This window comes from Plecotus auritus (assembly GCF_963455305.1).
Source record: "Plecotus auritus genome assembly, chromosome: 3".
Classification (NCBI taxonomy): Eukaryota; Metazoa; Chordata; class Mammalia; order Chiroptera; family Vespertilionidae; genus Plecotus; species Plecotus auritus.
The window spans coordinates 227,942,829-227,961,781 of record NC_137772.1 but is presented as its reverse complement, the minus strand read 5'-3'; the positions used below and the strand labels follow the sequence as shown (position 1 = coordinate 227,961,781).

The 18,953-nt window shown below is 57.4% G+C and overlaps 2 protein-coding genes and 1 long non-coding RNA gene across 6 annotated transcripts; 2 read left to right on the top strand and 1 right to left on the bottom strand.

Moving 5' to 3' along the window:
* Window positions 1–1,770: 1,770 nt before the first annotated feature.
* Window positions 1,771–6,401, bottom strand: LOC308244628. The gene is made up of 3 exons (XR_013960153.1): window positions 4,901–6,401; window positions 4,447–4,547; window positions 1,771–2,470 (listed from the first exon to the last, which is right to left on the bottom strand). It is a non-coding gene; the product is annotated as an uncharacterized lncRNA (long non-coding RNA).
* Window positions 6,402–6,543: 142 nt separating this feature from the next.
* Window positions 6,544–9,822, top strand: CHKB (choline kinase beta). Its single transcript, XM_080659441.1, has 11 exons — window positions 6,544–6,997; window positions 7,158–7,266; window positions 7,468–7,581; window positions 7,731–7,864; window positions 8,135–8,230; window positions 8,389–8,447; window positions 8,533–8,614; window positions 8,727–8,835; window positions 8,971–9,074; window positions 9,296–9,377; window positions 9,532–9,822. The coding sequence occupies exons 1-11, from the start codon at window positions 6,774–6,776 to the stop codon at window positions 9,604–9,606; spliced, it is 1,188 nt and encodes a 395-aa protein (XP_080515567.1). The 5' UTR covers window positions 6,544–6,773; the 3' UTR covers window positions 9,607–9,822.
* Window positions 9,036–18,677, top strand: CPT1B (carnitine palmitoyltransferase 1B). 4 transcript variants are annotated; one of them, XM_080659440.1, is made up of 20 exons: window positions 9,036–9,074; window positions 9,296–9,377; window positions 10,870–11,029; window positions 11,413–11,552; window positions 11,856–12,033; window positions 12,273–12,374; window positions 12,543–12,680; window positions 12,776–12,853; window positions 13,919–14,026; window positions 14,099–14,183; window positions 14,778–14,991; window positions 15,371–15,556; window positions 15,633–15,738; window positions 15,827–15,943; window positions 16,229–16,393; window positions 16,470–16,604; window positions 16,705–16,857; window positions 17,353–17,466; window positions 17,916–18,008; window positions 18,144–18,677. In XM_080659440.1, the coding sequence occupies exons 3-20, from the start codon at window positions 10,889–10,891 to the stop codon at window positions 18,225–18,227; spliced, it is 2,337 nt and encodes a 778-aa protein (XP_080515566.1). In that variant the 5' UTR covers window positions 9,036–9,074; window positions 9,296–9,377; window positions 10,870–10,888; the 3' UTR covers window positions 18,228–18,677. The 4 variants fall into 4 exon arrangements, with proteins under 4 accessions (XP_080515566.1, XP_080515563.1, XP_080515564.1 ...); XM_080659437.1 differs by lacking the exons at window positions 9,036–9,074; window positions 9,296–9,377 and adding an exon at window positions 10,257–10,459; XM_080659438.1 differs by lacking the exons at window positions 9,036–9,074; window positions 9,296–9,377 and adding an exon at window positions 10,431–10,719.
* The last annotated feature ends 276 nt before the right edge of the window (window positions 18,678–18,953 follow it).

Sequence of the window (18,953 nt, the reverse complement as noted above, 5' to 3'; positions counted from 1 at the left end):
AGTTCCTAATCTTTGTATTCAGCTCACCCCTTACCCCTGCTGGCTGCAAATTGGAAGCACTTGATGAAAAAGTCATCTTGGGAATGAGAGGCATAAGGGCAGAACAAGACAAAGGGAACCTAGATCCTTAAGATTCATGTAATATGGCCAGCATTTAAGCCCAGGACTGGCTTTCTCTAAACTGGTATGAAAGATAAATAAGCATGCCCATGTAAACTGCATCCAATTGTAAACTTGTGCACTGAGCAATTCCAAGGACCACACTTAGTGTATTCTGTGTGTCCAACCACATACCACATCACTAAAATGTCCCTTTTACATAAAATTCAGGTATTCAATGGCCAAATATTGTCCTAATTGCTACAGGATATAATTCAGAATAACCAGTTTGAAGAGAAATTTAGTAACATTTAGTAAAATTGAAAATACACGTATCTTATGATCCCTGTGATATACTATAGCAGTGGTTCTCAGAATATGGACTGCAGATTCCTGGAGTCTCCCAACATCAGCAAGGTCAAAATTATTTTGTAATAAACGACAGCTACTGTGCTGTCGTTTGTGTCGATGGAGCAAAAGCAATGGTGGGGAAAACAGCTGGCTCCTCCTATTAGTAACCATCAGATTCTTTCCCTGCCACATGCTCGTGGGGGGGGGGGGGGGGAGAAAGCACTTTCACTTAAGAATTTCCTGATGAAACCATAAAAATTATTAAATCTTGACAGGTAATTCTTAATATTCAGGGTGATGATGTAAAGCACCGCGTACGGAAGTACAATGGCTATCACAACTGATTACACAGTTGTCGAAACCGGCAGCTGAACTCGCCACTTTTTCATGAAACACTATTTTCACTTGAAAGAAAGTTGACAAACACCGTTATTCTGACTCGGCTATTTGACAGAAACTTCCTCAAAAATAAAAAGTGGCCCTAACCGGTTTGGCTCAGTGGATAGAGCGTCGGCCTGCAGACTCAAGGGTCCCACGTTCGATTCCGGTCGGGGGCATGTACCTTGGTTGCGGGCACATCCCCAGTAGGGAGTGTGCAAGAGGCAGCTGAATCCATGTTTCTCTCTCATCGATGTTTCTAACTCTCTATCCCTCTCCTTTCCTCTCTGTAAAAAAATCAATAAAATATATTTTTAAAAAATAAATAAATAAATAAATAAATAAATAAAAAGTGAATGTGGCACTTCAAGGAAAACAATAGTATTTGTTGCCAATGATACAATTTTAGTTTTGAAACAAAAACTAGAATTTTGGAAAATCTGTGTCATCACTATGAGCTTAAAGTTTCTCAATATTTATTTTTCCGATGAGAGTGGTGGTATATTAACAAGTGACATTATATAATAAAATTCGTCAAAATTTGGGAGATCTACATAACTCCATGAACCAATATTTTCCAAATGACCCAGGAGGACGTTTCAAAATTATGTATGAGTGAACAACTCATTCAGCATGCAATGGATTTTAATGTAACAGGACAAAATGGTTCATTGATATGGTTTCAAATTCCAAATTGCAATTTACCCAAGTAACTCCTTTTTGTCCGGTCTTGGTGTGTAGTATCAACAAAGATGCACAGTTATCTGAAAAAACTTTGGAAAAGTTTCCAACTGTAAATCCATGTTAGGCTGGATTTTCTTCATATATTTGAACCAACAACAACATATTGTAAGGGATTGACCTCAGAGACAATTATGGGGAACCTGCTATCTTCAACTAAGCCATATATTAACAAAACTTTAAAAAATGTAAAACAAGGCCACTCTTCTCATGAAATTTTTATTTTATAAACATTACTTTTATAAGATACAATTTATGTTAATATGTAAGGGTTTATCATCATTTAAATGAATAAATAAATCATGCCCCCTTGAATACACCATACTTCAAGTATTCAGGCAGAAAAACCAAATCACGTTCAAGGAGAAAAATTAGGCTGGATTCAGAACTTTTCAACTGCAATATTCAAGGAAAAAATGGGGTGACGAGCTGAAAGCTGTGAGGGAAAGAATTCGTGATGGTGGTGGTTGAAAAAAATGATCCCCCAAAAGATACCCATGTCCTAATCCCTGGAACCTGTAAATGTCACCTTATTTGGGAAAAGGGTCTTTTCAGAAGGGATTAAGGGTTTTGAGAGGAGGGGGTTATCCTGGATTGGCCCTTACTGCATCACTGTTACCACTTGGTGTGGAAGCAACCAGGCAGACTCAGGTGCATCGTGCCAGTGCCAAACCAACTCCCCATGGCCCACTGAGCAGCAGCAACCCTATCTCCCCAAAATAATCAGGAACAATAACCTCTCCTTTGCCTGCTGGTGCACCAGCACGAGGAGCTCAGTGACCTGGTGGATTTCAAGGACTCAAGGTTCAGTGTTGGTGTCCTTCCCTGGAACCAGGAGAGGTGCCCTGTGCAAGTGCTCCATACCTGGGACCCAGGGGCTGTAATCCAGCAGCACTCACTCCTGCAGAGACAGAACATACAAATTCTATAAGTGGACCATCAAAAATGATGGTGAGAGATAGCTCATCCCAACCCCTACTACTTGGACATACCTTTCTTTCTGGGTTCACATATTATATCTACTGGGGGCACAGATCCATACACTGGGCTTTGATGCAAGTGTACATACCCCAGCTCCTCAGGACACTGTCCAAGAACTGGCTCTTTAGCTAAGTCTTTTTTTAAAATATGTTTTTATTGATTTTAGAGATGAAGGGAGTGGGAGAGAGATAGAAGCATCAATGATGAGAGAGAATCATTGATTGGCTGCCTTCTGCACACCCCCCACTGGGGATTGAGCCCATAACCCAGGCATGTGCCCTTGACCAGAATCAAACCCTGGACCCTTCAGTCCGCAGGCCGATCGATGCTCTATCCACTGACCCAAACTGGCTAGGGCCTTAGCTAAGTCTTTAAGAGATCCTTCCATCTACCTATGAGACTGGCTGCTTGGAGACAACACAGCAAGTTGGAGAAGCACGGGATCCTGTGGCAATCCACGCACTGTATAACTTTCCCTGTAAAATGAGTTTCTGGGCCCGAGGTGACGTTATACACAATCCCATGCTGGTGAATCGCGTGCACTCTAAGCTCCTGCAATGTGAGGCCACTCTGAGACACTGTGAGAGGAAAGGCTAACCCACACCAGAGGTGTTGATTCCTGGGTGGAATCACTGGTCAGCGAGTCATCTAAGGATGGTGCCATATCAGGAGCTCAGCACTGTGTCTGGCTGCTAACAGGTCAGAAATCCAGCAGCAGGAATGATTAGATGAACCTTGATAAGAGAGAGCCCATTTTGGTGGGCATACCCAGCACCTCTGCCACCTTGGCAACTCCATTCACGGGCCCATTGCACAAGCATGGGGGAGCCAAAGGCAGAAGCTTGGACATCTGCCCATCCACTTTGTTGTTGAGTGACCCCTCTGCAGTGGGTATAACATGAGGCACCAAGAATGCATCCACTTACGACCACTCCCATAGGTCCATCTTCTTCTCCAGCCCTCCTTGTCTCCAATAGTCCCTCTTGCTCTTTCTAGTTCCCTGACCAGCAAGACATCTGTCAGGACCCAGAAGCCCACCACTACTCTGTCCACTCCGCTTCCTCCCTACAAAGTGGACATCCAAGTGTCTGCTTGAAGCTCTGCCCGGGAGGACTTCCCCTCATTACTGTCTTTTAGAGCCACCCCACCCTGAATGGGACTTCAGGGCAGCAGTGGTTTGTTTTCAGCTCATATCTACACAGCAAGCTAACCCATTTGTGAATCAGACATGAATTGTCCTTCCTGTAAAAGACTGCTGCCCTCTGGACAAGCCTGGGTCCAACTGTTTTGCATTGTGCATTGAGTTGCTTCTGAGCCTGCCTAGCCTATTGGCTGGGTGATCAGTCAGTATCTAGCTCGACAGGCAGGCGTCAATCACGTGGCCATTTGATGTCCCATAATCAGGCACTCAGTCTATGCTTGAACCCAGTTGTGTTGCAGAAGTTGGTTTCAATCGGTGAGTAGTTCTCCACTGCACCAGGTGTGGCCTTGCTTCAGATCCCTAGGAGTGTGCACTGCAATTCTGTTGGATCCCGCCAAAGCTGTCGTACAGGGTCCCTATCTACCACAAATAAGCCCAACTGTCATCCCTTGGTTCTAAGTGGCAGGGGAACCCATCCTCTAATCAGGACCTTCAACAGGGCCTCCCTTTGCTCTGGGCCCTTCCTAGTCACCCAATAAATGGGTCACAACAGTATTCCCAAGTGTGGTACGTGCTGACTCCAAAATCCAGAGCTGCATCAGGTGCCACGCCGTCTTCATGCAAGACACAGTAACATCCTTACCTTGCGATGCCCTGGTTTGCCCTCTAACACTGCACCCCTTAAAACCTCACTGCTGATGGGCTCCAGAACTTCTGAGGACTTAGTTCTCATTCTCTGGCATGCATTTTCTTACCAAGGATAGAGCACTTGTCCCTTCTTCCTGCACCGTGTCCAATGAACATGTCATCGACGTTATGTGGGATGCCTGGATGATCGAGGTCTCAGCCGGTTATACTGTGACAGAGTTAAAACTGTCATGAAGCAAGACGATGGATGTTTGGCTAACCTTCTCTTATAAATGTGACCTGCTTTTGGAAACTTACTCTTTTTTTAAAAATATATTTTATTGATTTTTTACAGAGAGGAAGGGAGAGGGATAGAGAGCTAGAAACATCAATGAGAGAGAAACATCGATCAGCTGCCTCCTGCACACCTCCCACTGGGGATGTGCCCACAACCACGGTACATGCCCTTGACTGGAATCGAACCTGGGACCCTTCAGTCCGCAGGCCGACGCTCTATCCACTGAGCCAAACCAGTTTCGGATGGAAACTTACTCTTTACTAGAAACTGAAAAGACTACTCACCACACCAGTAAGTGCCTGATCAAAGCCAGAGATATGTTAATCGGTCCCATTAAAGACACTTCGTCCGACACCGCTGCTGTGTGGTAGGCCAACATCATTTACTGGAAGCCCTCTGGAGTTTGCAAGGGCCATCCAGGTGAACCGGACGGGAGGAACTAGGGACTACCACTTTGTCTTTGAGAGTGCCACAACCTCTGCAATCCCACAGGGCAGCTTTGTTTCTGATTTACCATCCTGGAGCAGGTGAGTGTGCTGAGGAGTTCCCGGTGTTCCCCTTTGCTCTTGTTACCATAATGCTTACCCTACAGGCCAGGAACCCACGTACAGGCTCTGCCCACAGCGAGGTACCACCACCCCAAGTGTGCACTGGGGCCAGAAAAATAACCCTAGGGCTTAGGTTCATCTCCTGACTCCCAGAACCCCTCTTCTATCCAGGGGCTCAGATGCTTCACGTGTCCTGCACAGTATCAGCGCAGATCCTGTATCTAACAGCCCAGAAAGGTCTGGAGGGTCCCTTTTCCAAAGTAAATCAGTTTCTTTGTTAAGAGGCTCTTGGTCCCTTTGGGGAAGGATCGAAGAACGTTTTTGTATATACTTATGGTAACACTAGTAGCCCTGCGCACCAATCCGAGCGCCAGTAGCTCGCTGCGCCCTCCAGTAGCTCTCCTCGCCCTGCCCCAGCTCATAGCTGGCTGCCCCATCCTCCTGCTGATCCGGGATCTGGTAGTTCCAGGTCGGTCGTTACCCTTCATGGTGTAACGACCATTTGCATATTACATCTTTATTAGATAGGATGGTAAGGTCCTTCCCGGAAGGAACCAGGCCTCCCTTTCAGCCGGTGAGCTGCAGGTTTCAGGTCTGGCTCAGACTTAAACAGAGCGAGGTTGTGATTTCCCGCTGCAGCAACTGACATTCATCTTCTGGTCACTGATTCTTGATTTCTCTCTGGTTATTCAAATCAAACCACTCGCCAGCTGCCCATCTATTTAACCCCCGAAAAACGCCACCTCCAACAGGCCTGTCACAGGCCCCTGGGGGTCAAGGCCTTGTGGTTGCCCGGGCAGCAGCGGAGGCCCAGGAGGCCAAGGGGACGTGACGCAGCTCCAGTGTCTGCTCCGCTGCCAAGCCTTTCCCTCCTGGGTTAGATCTTGTAACTGGTTCTAGGTCTGGAGACAAGCGGGGCAGTGGGTGGGGCATGGGGACCCTGGTTTCAAGCAGGACAAGAGCTTCTCTCAGAGGTGCGCTCCACCCGACAAGGTCTCGGCGGTGGTTAGGGATCTAAGGTTCGTGGCGTCATTAAACTTGTCCCAAGGGTCACAATGTTTCATCACATCCGGCGTTTATTCGGCACCTCCACGCGCCACGCCCTCTCAGCCTCCCCAGGTGTGAGCACGCTCGGGACCCGCCACACGCACACGAGGGCTCTTCCTCGCCGAAGCCTCAGTGAGGCGCCGCCGCTGGCGACCGCGCGGCTGCTCCGCTCCGGTTCCCGGCGAAGCCCGTCGTCCCTTCAACACACCCGCCCACGAGATTGGCCAGCGTGACCCTCCGCTCACAACAATTGGCCAGCGTGACTCCGCTCAGGACGCTTCTGATTGGCGACGCCGCTTCCTTTTTCCCCTGCGGCCCCGCCCAGAGCGTGCGCGAGCAGGGGCGGGGCAAGAGAAGACGCGCAGAATTTGGCCTCCGAAAGGGCTCGGGACCAGGTCACGGAGAGAGCCGAGTGGCGTCGCAAGGAGCCGAACAAAGCCGGAGAGGCCCGAGCGCGACCGTAGGGGCGCCGGCGGGCCGGAAGCAGAGGCGTGAGCCGCAGAGCCATCCGTAGAGGCTGAGCGCGCCGGGCGTTGGGCCGGGCCGGGGCCGAGCCCTCGCCATGGCGGCTGAGGGAATTGCGGTGGCTGGGGGTGGGACTGTCGGCGGCCGCCTGGCCAAGGACTGCGTGCGGCAACCTAAGTGCCCGGAAGCGGTCCCGAACCAGCGGCGGGGCTCCGCGCAGTCGCGAGACACCGAGCGCCGAGCCCACCAGTGGTGCCGGGAGTACCTGGGCGGGGCCTGGCGCCGGGTGCGGCCGGAGGAGCTGCGGGTTGACCCCGTGAGGTGGGAGGTCAGGGGTCAGCCCCTGCAAGTTGCGGGCGGGGGCGGGGGCAGGCAAGGGCTCCGAGGATGCCCCGCGGTTCTGCAGCCTCTGCGTGCGGGGCAGGGGAGGACGGGCAGGGCGGGGCGCTGGCGGCGGCTGAGACCCCGGTGTGGTCCGCAGCGGGGGCCTCAGCAACCTGCTCTTCCGCTGCTCGCTGCCGGACCACCTGCCCAGCGTCGGCGAGGAGCCGCGGGAGGTGCTGCTGCGGCTGTACGGGGCCATCCTGCAGGTGAGGCCGGAGCGAGGTCTGCCCAGGGGGCCTGGCAGGTGGCACTGTCCCACCGAGGCTGAGACGCCGAGGCTCAGGGGCTGGAACTTGCCGGTTATGGGCTGAAGCTTGCGCTGTGCTGGGAGCAGGACGCAGACCCTCCGCGCGCTGCCCAGCCGCTGACCGTGCGACTCCCGCCCCTCGCTGTGCATCTTCCTTCAGGGCGTGGACTCCTTGGTCCTTGAAAGTGTGATGTTCGCCATCCTTGCGGAGCGGTCCCTGGGGCCCCAACTCTACGGAGTCTTTCCAGAGGGCCGGCTGGAGCAGTACATCCCAGTACGAGGCACCTCCTTCCCCAGCCCCCAGCCTCTTCCCAGTGTCTGCCCTCAGGTCCCTAACCGCGAGACCCTGACCTCCCCCACTGCCCCATCCCTGCCCCCTCCTGCCCCAGCCCCCTCACCACCCTGAGAGGTTCCTGGGTGCAGAGCCTGCCACTGAAAACGCGAGACCTGCGAGAGCCCGTGCTGTCCGCCGCCATTGCCACGAAGATGGCCCGGTTCCATGGCATGGAGATGCCCTTCACCAAGGAGCCCCACTGGCTGTTTGGGACCATGGAGCGGTGAGTCAGGGACCTCCGCAGGGCTCCTGCACACCTGGCTGGACCCTCAGGCTGGCCTCTGACCAAGTGTCCATGACTCTGTCCAGCCGGCCACTTAGTGGATCAGGTGTTCCAGGGTCTAGCATGGCCTCTCACAAAACAGGCTTCCAAGCATTTGCCAGACAGGCCAGACAGTGACAGGGAAATGGCGGGACAGCCTGGCCCAGCGTAGACAGGAGAGCTGGTGGAGAGGGATAGTGGAGTGAGTGTACCCCATTCTTTGGACTTCAGGTACTTAAAGCAGATCCTGGACCTGCCCCCCACTGGCCTCCCCCAGATGAACCTGCTGGAGATGTACAGCCTGAAGGATGAGATGGGCAACCTCAGGTGAGGGCAGGCAGGACAGGATGGGGAGAGGGCAGAGAGCACAGGAGGTGCTGCTGGGAACCTGCAGTGGCCTCCCAGGCTTTGCCCGAGGGCCCACAGGGTGGCTCTGACTCGCCCCTAGTCCCTCCTGCTCAGACACATGCCCCTGTCCCCTGCAGGAAGTTGCTCGACTCTACCCCATCACCAGTAGTTTTCTGCCACAACGATATCCAGGAAGGTAGGAAACGTCATCTGAGTCTTCCCATCTAAGGTGCAGGGGCCCGAGGGCCCTGGAGTGACCAGTACCCCACTGCATCCCCCAGGGAACATCTTGCTGCTCTCAGAGCCAGAAAGCGCCGACAGCATCATGTTGATCGACTTTGAGTACAGCAGCTACAACTACCGGTGAGACCCCAGGGTCTGTCCTCACAGAGCCTGGAGCTCAGACCAGGCCTCCATCTCTGCCTCCCAGCCGCCCAGCAGATTTGGGGACTGAGTGTCCACCTTTTTCCCCCAGGGGCTTTGACATTGGGAACCATTTTTGTGAGTGGGTTTATGATTATACTCACGAGGAGTGGCCTTTCTACAAAGCACAGCCTGCAGACTACCCCACGCAGGGGCAGCAGGTATGTGGCTGGAGGCTGGGGAGTAGAACTTGGCCTGTGAACAAGGAAGGTGAACCTGGTTGGAGTGGTGAGAAAGAGGGTTAACTGGGAAGTGCTCCGTGCTCCCATTTCCTGACTCGGGTCTGTTGATCTTAGCTCCATTTTATTCGCCATTATCTGGCGGAGGCAAAGAAAGGTGAGATCGTGTCCCCAGAGGAGCAGAGGAAACTGGAAGAAGATTTGCTAGTAGAGGTTAATCGGTGAGGAAAGGTGGCTGGGCAGGGTGGAGCAGGGTTCGAGGAAAGGGGGCCTCGGAAGAGGCAGACAGGGTGCCAGTGCCAAGTGGGGGTGGGGGAGCAAGGCTGATGGGAGGGAGGAGTTGGGACAGGGTGGGGTTAGGGCAGTGGGGGAGAAGTTGGAGCTCAGATTCAGGCGATGCCAGACGTGCTCCCAATCCCCCTGCTTTCCCCACCTCCCTCAGGTATGCTCTGGCGTCCCACTTCTTTTGGGGTCTCTGGTCCATCCTCCAGGCATCCATGTCCACCATAGAATTCGGTTACTTGGTGAGTAACCCAGGTGCCAGTTAGGTGGGGGAGGAGGAGTCGCAGGGACCTCTGGTCCTGCCTCAGGGCAGCCCTGGGAGGCTGTAGGCAGATGGGAGCTGTGGGAATGCCTCCCAGGCCTGCTCACCAGTGTGTGGGGTGGTCTCCTCCCCAGGAGTACGCCCAGTCTCGGTTCCAGTTGTACTTCCAGCAGAAGGGGCAGCTGACCAGCCTCCAACCCCCATCCTGACTCTCCACCCCACAGCTCCTTGGATGTCCCAGAGCCTCCCCTGCAGGACTTTGGGGGGGCGGGAGGGGCACAGAGCAGGAGGCCCTGGGGACCCCTGAGCCTCCAGTGAGATGAAGGAGGGTGAACTCTTCCCCCAGTTTGAGCAGGTCCCCAGGGGCGGGAACCCCTGGGCTGTGTACCTTGAAACAATAAACGAGCTTCTTACTTCACACCCTGTTCTAGCCCTGCTCAGTCCAGCAAAAAGTACCAACAAGGATGCACACAGACTGACAAAGGGACCCCTGCTCTGAGCCTCAGTTTCCCCTCCTGAAAAGCATGGCTGTTCAGTGCTCTGGGCTTGAAAGTGGTTCCGGGTCCATTCTGCCGATTGCAGGCCCCTCCCTTACCCCTCACCCGGGTCCAGCTTAGAAGTGATAAATCCTCGGAGAAACTGGCAGGGGACTGGGGAGTAGTGGTGCAAAGTGCGCCCTGGGTGGGGCTGCTCAACCCTGCGCCCTGGAGATCGGGGCACAGGCCGCACAGCTGACACCGGTGACCTTTCCCCTACATTCGACTATTTTTAGCTCCAATGCCACCCGCTCACGTGAGACCCTGTGCCCCACCCCCACCCTCCGCGCCGGGTCCCCAGACCTTTGAGCAATCTTCACCTTGCGGAAAGCTGCCCTTCCACACCCGATTTCCGCCATGGAGGGGAGGGGTTCTGGTTGCCGCCCCGCATCTGTTTTCTCAACCCAAATTTGGGAGAGGGTGTCAGGTTCCGGTGAGGGCGGGGCGGGGTGGCCGGCCTGAAGGACGCGGGGACACGGGCCAGAGCGACTGGCCCCACACGCAGGCAGGAGTGAACCCGAGAGCTGTGAGTGGAGTTGGGGGCAACACAGGCCCCCGCCCCGGGCGGCCCAGAGCGCAATGCGGGGGCGAGGACGCGCCAGGCCCCATGCGGTCGGGGCTGGGGGCCCCGGACCCCGCCGCGCTCCGGAAGACACCGGGGCACCTCGCCTCTACCCCGAGGCCGCCCTTCACTGCCCTACGGGATCCTGAAGTTTTCAAGGCCTTGACCCCCTTCCTGACTCCTGCGCCGGTGCAGCGGAGCCTGCCCTGAACGCGGGCGCGAGGGTTTGCCGGCCGGCCGTTGGCCGGGCTGGGGGGCCGGGGTCGGGCGGGCCTGGGCCGCTGGCTGGGCGACCCCTAGTTCGGTGGGGGCAGGGGCAGGCTGGGGGCGGGGCAGACCTGAGCCCACCCAAACACCTCCCTGCTCCCTCCCAGGTGCCAGCCAACCCCCAGGATGGCGGAAGCGCACCAGGCTGTGGCCTTCCAGTTCACTGTGACCCCAGATGGGTTTGACTTCCGGCTCAGTCGGGAGGCCCTGAAACACCTCTACCTGACTGAGATCAACGCCTGGAAGAAACGCCTGATTCGCATCAAGGTGCGCACAGGTGGTTCTCCTGGCCTATTCCTGCCAGCAGGTGCAGAACAGAGCCTTGTAGAGGCGGGGCCAGGTGTCAGCTGCTGCTCTATTGTCGAGGTCCTCCACCTCAAGCTTGGCTGGCAGTTCCGCTGGGGAACAGGCTCTAGCAGTGCAGAAACCAGAGGTGTGCTCAAGGTGTGGAGGGGAGACAGGTGTGCGAGAAGTAGCATCAGGCGCTGAGTAACTGGGTGCTGCAGGTATGGGGGTGTGGAGGAGGGGAAGACCAGACGTGAAGTAGTAAGAACACAGCAGGTGACCAAAGGAGAAACCTCCCAGGCGAAGACCAGGACCTCACAGGTGCTTGCTTGCCGCCAGTAAGCGTGCCTGTTTCTGCTCCACAGAATGGCATCCTTAGGGGTGTGTATCCTGGCAGCCCTACCAGCTGGCTGGCTGTTGTCCTGGCAACAGTGGGTTCTTCCTACTGCAATTTGGACATCTCCAATGGGCTGGTCTGTTACATCCAGAAACACCTCCCTGAGAGGTGAGGAACAGGGCCACGAAGGAGGTTGGGTGAGCCTCAAAGCCAGGGTTCCTGAGCCGGGCAGACACGGTGACAGCCATTAGAGGCTGTAGGAGCAGCCCACCCCTGGGCACCATCACCTCAGGCCCCAGTCCGTGTGTGTGTGTGTGTGTGTGTGTGTGTGTAACTTAGTTGTGAGTGTACCCAGGGAGGTGCCTCCCCCGAGATGGTTCACAGCCGTGGCGGGTGCAGCGTCAGAATTCCCCTGAGGCTGGCCTCCCGTGCACCCCCTGCAGCCCTTTCCCCTCTCCCCTTCTCCGACAGGTTTGGCCCCTACCAGACCCCACAGACACGGGCACTGGTCAGCATGGCCATCTTCTCCACGGGGGTCTGGATCGTGGGCATCTTCTTCTTCCGCCAAACCCTGAAGCTGCTGCTCTCCTACCACGGGTGGATGTTTGAGACGCATGGCCAGACCAGCCGAAGCACCAAAGTCTGGGCGGTGAGCGGAAGTGGTGGAGGGCTTCAGGCATCTGGTTTGAGACCCGGGCACCCCCTTTGGGGTCCTGAGCTGGAGGGGACAGGCAGGGAGCACCGGTGCCTGCACGTGGGTTTGTCCTAGTTCTGAGAGCTTGGGGTCCAGCTCCTTAGGTGTTGGCTGGAGGCTAGGTTGTAGAACTTTGTTTGTTTCCATTCTGTCCCCTGACTCCCAGCCCAACACACTCTGCTCTGCACCCCCAGACCTGTGTCCGCCTTCTGTCCAGTGGGCGGCCCATGCTGTACAGCTTTCAGACGTCCCTGCCCAAGCTTCCCGTGCCCAGCGTGCAAGCCACCATTCAGCGGGTAAGGGCCTGTGTCAGGCATCATGGTGGGCAGGGTAGGCTGAACTCAGGATTTGTCCCCTTCAAAGAGTGGATTTGAGAGCGGATTTGAGGCTGGGTCAGAACAGGGTCGGGACAGAGGCAGCAACTGCTGTCTGGCCCCCACACTGATGGTAACCTGGCCTGATAGTACCTGGAGTCTGTGCGGCCCTTGCTGGATGACGAGAAGTATCAGCGCATGGAGATACTAGCCAAGGAATTCCAGGACAAGATTGCCCCCAGGCTGCAGAAGTACCTGGTATTCAAGTCGTGGTGGGCAACTAACTATGTGAGTCCCCTTCTGGGCTTACCCTCACCCCCTTCATATCCTGGCCACCTGCACCCTGCCCTCTACGCCAGCCCTAACCTCGCACCCACCTACAGGTGAGTGACTGGTGGGAAGAATACATCTACCTTCGAGGCAGGAACCCCCTCATGGTGAACAGCAACTATTATGTGATGGTAAGAGGTAGCCACGTGTCCTGAGCCCTGGTGGCCCTTTCCACAGGCAAGGGGGGATTCTGGGGTGAGGCCTGAAGGAAAAGGAAGATGGGAGAGGCCCTCAGAGAATAGTCAGGAAGCAACTTAGGGGCGATGGGGATACTGAGGGCCCGGAGAACCCGGTAGCCCCTCGCAGGGTCCCTCGGGCTCACTTTGCTGCCCAGCCCCGGCGCCGTCACTTCCTTCCTGGGTTCCCTCAGTGGCCTCCCGGCTGTGGGCTCGCAGCCATCCTGATGCCATTACCAGGGGGTTCCCTTAGACAGGCTTGCCGAGGTGTCGCTGTGGACCCGGAGCGGCTGCTCTCAGCACTGGGGAGGCCACATTGGCTCCTATGTTCCGTGACGGCCCTTGTCCTGCCCCAGCCCCGGCCTGTGCACAGGACGGATCGCACAGCCGTGTGCCCGCAGTGCTCTCCCACTGTCCAGAGCTCACTTTCTGAAAATAATTGGTTTTCAGGGAGGAAGGGAGAGGGAGAGAGAGCTAGAAACTGAGATGAGAGAGAAACCTCAACATCGACAGGCTGCCTCCTGCACACCCCCTTCTGGGGATCGAGCCCGCAACCCAGACATGTGCCCTGACCGGGAATCGAACCCGTGACCTCTTGGTGCATGGGATGATGCTCAGCCGCTGAGCCACACAGGCGAGGCCACAGCTCGTTCTGAGTTGCATGCTGTCCTTGCCTTCCTCCCCACACCTGTCCTCCCAGAAACTCACACACACCTCGTCTGTACCTGAGGTTTTAAGCTGGGTTTTTTTGTTTCGTTTTTAGTGGTGGGAACCCCTTTCTCAAGGCAAACTAAACTACACAAAACACAAGGAAATAGGTTATGGAAAAACCGCTCAGGTCGGAGCTGGGGCCGAGGAGTGACGGGGTCAGGTGGGCATCTCATTTTTGACAGGTTCACCTGACAGTGAGCACGGGACAGACTGGGGAAAAGGGACAAGATCCCTCAGGCCACGAGCAGGGAAACCGGGTGGCACCCCTCACCTGTCACGCTGCCCTGCAGCCTCGGCTCTCTCTCGCAGGACTTTGTGCTCATCAAGAACACGGACGTGCAGGCTGCCCGCTTGGGAAACATCGTTCACGCCATGATCACGTACCGCCGCAAGCTGGACCGCGAGGACATCAAGCCTGTGAGTTGTGTTGGGGTCGAGGGCTGAAGGGAGAGGAGGCCCAGCCTTAGCCATGCTGTGCCTCCCTCCTAGGTGATGGCACTGGGCATTGTGCCCATGTGCTCCAACCAGATGGAGAGGATGTTCAACACCACGCGGATCCCGGGCAAGGAGACGGGTACGGCCACAGCGTCTGCGGTGAGGCCGTCAGGAAGAGCCCCTTCCCTCCCGACTACGGGCCGCCACGGCTAGGTCCTGCCACCTGCTTGTCACCAGCACCCCCGCCGTCTCAGGGTGTAGCTGTCAAGGTGGCCAGTTCTTTTTACCAAAACTAGCCGCCTGCTGCTTACAGGCATGATGCTAGTACTGGGCCCCGGAGTCCCCACGGCGGGGCTCCCGGGCAGGGCAGGCCTCCCGAGTGAGGAGCACCCGGAGGGGTGCTGCTGCCCGTGACTGACAGGGAGCGCAGCTCGGGGGTCTGGCAGGGACAGGAGCAGCAGCCTGCACTTCTGACACGGGGCGTCTGTGTTGTTTCCTCTTCTGGGAAATGCCTCTGGGGACTGTTGTTGGCATAAACGAGAGGCATGGGAGCAGCCAGCACAGGCCCTGGCGGGGGGGGGGGGGGGGGGAGGGGGGGGAGGGAGGCCCAGGCAGAGGCCTTGCTCAGCAGGAGCCACAGGGGCCACGGAAGGCTCGTGGCGGGTGGGCCCCACCCCGCCCAGGGCTGCCGGGCAGGGAGGTGCTCCCTGCCCACGCGCTGGCTCTGTCACAGACGTGCTGCAGCACTTCAACGAAAGCAGGCACGTGGCCGTCTACCACAAGGGCCGCTTTTTCAAGGTGTGGCTCTACGAGGGCTCCAACCTGCTCAAGGGCTCCAACCTGCTCAAGCCCCGGGACCTGGAGCTGCAGTTCCAGAGGATCCTGGACGACCCCTCCCCGCCCCAGCCTGGGGAGGAGCGGCTGGCGGCCCTCACTGCCGGCGGAAGGTACCCCAGTGGCATGTCCTCCTGGGGAGAGGGGCTTGGCCCAGCCACAGCCAGGTCCTGGGCGGGCAGTGCCCCGTCTGCGGCCTGAGTGGCCCCGCCCCAGGACTTGGAGCCGGAGGCATGACCAAAGAAGGGGCGCGCCAGGCACAGCATCTGTGCAAACTGCGGCCACAGTGGTGAGGGCACCGGTGGCAATGGCAGCGGCGTGGCTGCCATAACCTCTAACTGGGGAGCAGCAAGGGGGTGCATAGGGGGCAGGGACACCTTCCAGGACAGCCTGGCAGCCCACCGTGCTCCGCTCCAGGCCCGGCCGGGTCCTGGGTGGTGCCCTCGTCCTTGGCCCGACTGGCCCTGTACTCACCCTGCCCTCACACCCCAGAGTGGAGTGGGCACAGGCGCGCCAGACCTTCTTCAGCTCCGGCAAGAACAGGGCTGCCCTGGATGCCATTGAGCGCGCCGCCTTCTTTGTGGTCCTGGATGAGGAGTCTCACAGCTACGACCCCGAAAACGAGGCCAGCCTCAGCCTCTACGGCAAGGCCCTGCTGCACGGCAACTGCTACAACAGGTACCGCCCCGCCCCACCCCGCTGCCGCCGAGCCGCCCCCCGGCCTCCGTCATCACCACGTCTGCTGTCCCCGCAGGTGGTTCGACAAGTCCTTCACCCTCGTGGCCTTCAAGAATGGCCTGTTGGGTCTCAACACGGAACACTCGTGGGCAGACGCCCCTATCATGGGGCACCTCTGGGAGGTAACAGGCCAGAGAGGAGCCCTGTGGGGCAGGCTGTAGGCGACAGCGGGGGACGAGGACGGCTCTGAGCCCGACCTTCTCCCTGCAGTTTGCCCTGGGCACTGACATCTTCCACCTGGGCTACACGGAGACTGGGCACTGCGTGGGCAAACCGAACCTCACGCTGACGCCACCTCAGCGACTGCAGTGGGACATTCCCGAGCGGGTGCGAAGGCCGAGAAGGGGCGGGGACAGGCATGGGAGCGGGACAAGTACCTGGATGCTCTGCGGCCCCCTCCCCTCCGGCCCAGCCCCAGTGGGTGTGGCAGGAGCTCTCCGGTCCAGACTAGCCACAGGGTGAACGGACATCCGGGGCCAGTGGTGGTTAGAGAAGCTGTGAGGGATGAGCCTGGTGGTCATGGGGCACGTGTCAGCGCCTCTCTCCCCCCGAAGGTGTCGAGAGCCTGGAGACAGCCCAGCACAGCCTCCTGACCCTTCTGTGTCTCCGCAGTGCCAGGCGGCCATCGAGAGCTCCTACCAGGTGGCCAAGGCGCTGGCGGACGACGTGGAGCTGTACTGCTTCCAGTTCTTCCCCTTCGGCAAAGGCCTCATCAAGAAGTGCCGGACCAGCCCCGATGCCTTCGTGCAGATCGCCCTGCAGCTGGCTCACTTCCGGGTAGGGGCCCTCGGGCTGGCGCTGTGCAGGCAGCACCGGGCTCCACCTGCTAGGCTCACCCCTCCATGTTTCCCAGGACAAGGGCAAGTTCTGCCTGACCTACGAAGCTTCGATGACCAGACTGTTCCGGGAGGGACGGACCGAGACCGTTCGTTCCTGCACCAATGAGTCCACAGCCTTCGTCAAGGCCATGGTACAGGGGTCCCACACGGTGAGCCCCCCTGGCCACACAGTGAGGTGACACCCCTCTGCCCCCGCCTCATGCCGCCTCGAGGGTCAGGGCTGCTCACTGCTTCCCTTCTGCCCCCCAGAAAGCAGACCTCCAGAATCTCTTCCGGAAAGCCTCAGAGAAGCACCAGAACATGTACCGCCTGGCCATGACGGGGGCTGGCATCGACAGGCACCTCTTTTGCCTGTACGTGGTCTCCAAGTACCTGGGGGTCAGCTCCCCTTTTCTGGCTGAGGTCAGTTGTGTTGATGGGTGTGTCCCCTGTCCCCGCGGCTCCTGGAGGGCTGGGCCGGGCTTCCCGCTCCACACCTCCCAGGTGGTCCTGGCTCTGAGCACGGAGTGGGTGGTGTTGTGAGGGGGATGGACAGACGAACGTGTGGCATGTCAGGGGTGACGGGTGCCCGAGGAAAGGGAAGAAGCTAAGGGGAATCAGGCTGGCAGCACGTTCCTGTGGAAGGGACCTCCAGCGCCCAGAGGCAGGAGGGGAGGGCGGAGCCAATGGAGGAGCAGGTGGAGGAGGGGAGGCAGAGGGGCGGGCGGGTCAGCTGTTTTGTGCAGATGCTGTAATGGTGAGAACTGGGGGTGGGGCAGCAGCCAGGGAGGTCCTGCCCTGTGTTCCTTCTGCTTTCTCAGCCAGGACAGTGCCTGGCTCATGCAAGTACTCAGACACCACCTGTCAGCAGGCGTGCACTGAGCACAGGTCTCTGACGGCTGCAGCCTCCCGTTGCAGGTGCTCTCTGAACCCTGGCGCCTCTCCACCAGCCAGACTGCTCAATTCCAGATCGGCATGTTTGACGCAAAAAAGTACCCTAATCATCTGGGCGCTGGTGGCGGCTTTGGCCCCGTAAGTGCCCTTGAAGGGGGGTAGGACGGGGCCCGGGGTTTCAGTGGGGATTGCAGGGCCTCAAGGTCAGACCAGATCAGGAACACAGCCGTGACCCTTCCCTGTGTGGAAACAGGTGCCTGGAACCCCTCTGGAGCAGGACCGCGCCAGGCCGGCTTCCCTTCTGCGTGCAGCTCTCCCGCTGAGACGCTCTCGGGGCTAGTTAGTCAGAGTTCTAGAGACACCTCCTGAGGGAAGCTGAGATCCTGGATCGGGGGTTGGGGGAGGGGGGAAGCTCTTGGGTTTTCACACTGTTTCCTAGGTGTGGTCCTGACCTCAGGAAAAGTGAAAATGCAGCATCTGGGGTGGGGGCCCTCCTGGGAATCTTGTGGGGATTCCCAGGAAGCCTCAGCTTGGCCTCAGATGCTCCAGGTCTAGCTTACCTCTTCTTCATCCCGGTGCTGCCTCAGGTGGCGGATGACGGCTATGGGGTTTCCTACATGATCGCGGGTGAGAACACCATCTTCTTCCACATCTCCAGCAAGTTCTCCAGCTCAGAGACGGTGAGTCTCCTGCTCCCGCTCAGCCCTGAGGAGGGGGCACCACCCTGGGCCCTGCCTGGCTAGGGAGAGTCCTCTTTTGTGGGGACAGAGGGCAGGGGCTCGCCTGGAGCTGGGTCTGAGTCTTGGCTCCCACAGAACGCCCAGCGCTTTGGGAACCACATCCGCCAAGCTCTGCTGGACATCGCTGATCTTTTCAAAGTGTCCAAGGCTGACAGCTGAGGGCTGGGGAAGTGCCAGCTGCCCTTCCGTCCCCACGTGTGGAGGAGTGAGCCTGTGGTCAGCTTACAGGCCCCAGGGGTGGCCATGCACAGGTGCCCAGGCTCCAAGGACAGCTCTGGCAGCGGGCGTTCCCCAGGCAGACACTGCTCCCCGAGGACCCACCAGGTGGAGGTGGGGTTGGTTGGAGCAGGGAGGGACTTTTTATTTTTTTCTTGCTAGATACTAATAAAGATAAGGCTGTGGGATCCTCCCTGAGCCCTTAGGTTCCTGTGTTTTGTGTGGGAACTAGGAGGCCCTCCCCTGCCCCAGCTCAGGCCAGAGAGGTGGTAAGGGAGGGGCTGGGGCTGGGAGACTGAGCAGCTATGACCTGCTTGGAAATGTGTGTCTCTGCTGAGATCACTGTCCACACCCTCTACGTGCATTTGGAATAAATTATGGCTTCAGAACTTCCACCTGTCCCTGAGGTCACTTCTGTTTGTCTGCTGGGGAGTGGGCCGCCTGCTTCCTCTGCACAGGGGTGCCTCCGCAACCCTCTGCACCCCTCAGACTTCGAGCACAGCCCCGTGGGGCCTCGGCCTCCCCTCAGTGCTGCAGCCAGGCCTGAGGTCAGGGGTCAGGGGGTCATGCCCATGAGGCACACAGGATAGTCTGCAACAAACATGCGACTTCCCTCAGGTCAGCTTCTCTATTAAAGCAACATTAAAAATAAACAAAAAATAATTTTTA

Excerpts from the sequence above, each read along its gene's own strand:
- CHKB (XM_080659441.1), top strand. The coding sequence starts at position 6,774 with ATGGCGGCTGAGGGAATTGCGGTGGCTGGGGGTGGGACTGTCGGCGGC. Across the intron at positions 8,231-8,388 it reads GATGAGATGGGCAACCTCAG|GAAGTTGCTCGACTCTACCC; the intron begins GTGAGGGCAGGC and ends TGTCCCCTGCAG. Across the intron at positions 9,075-9,295 it reads TTGCTAGTAGAGGTTAATCG|GTATGCTCTGGCGTCCCACT; the intron begins GTGAGGAAAGGT and ends CACCTCCCTCAG.
- CPT1B (XM_080659440.1), top strand. The coding sequence starts at position 10,889 with ATGGCGGAAGCGCACCAGGCTGTGGCCTTCCAGTTCACTGTGACCCCA. Across the intron at positions 12,375-12,542 it reads TGCAAGCCACCATTCAGCGG|TACCTGGAGTCTGTGCGGCC; the intron begins GTAAGGGCCTGT and ends CTGGCCTGATAG. Across the intron at positions 14,992-15,370 it reads GCCCTCACTGCCGGCGGAAG|AGTGGAGTGGGCACAGGCGC; the intron begins GTACCCCAGTGG and ends CTCACACCCCAG.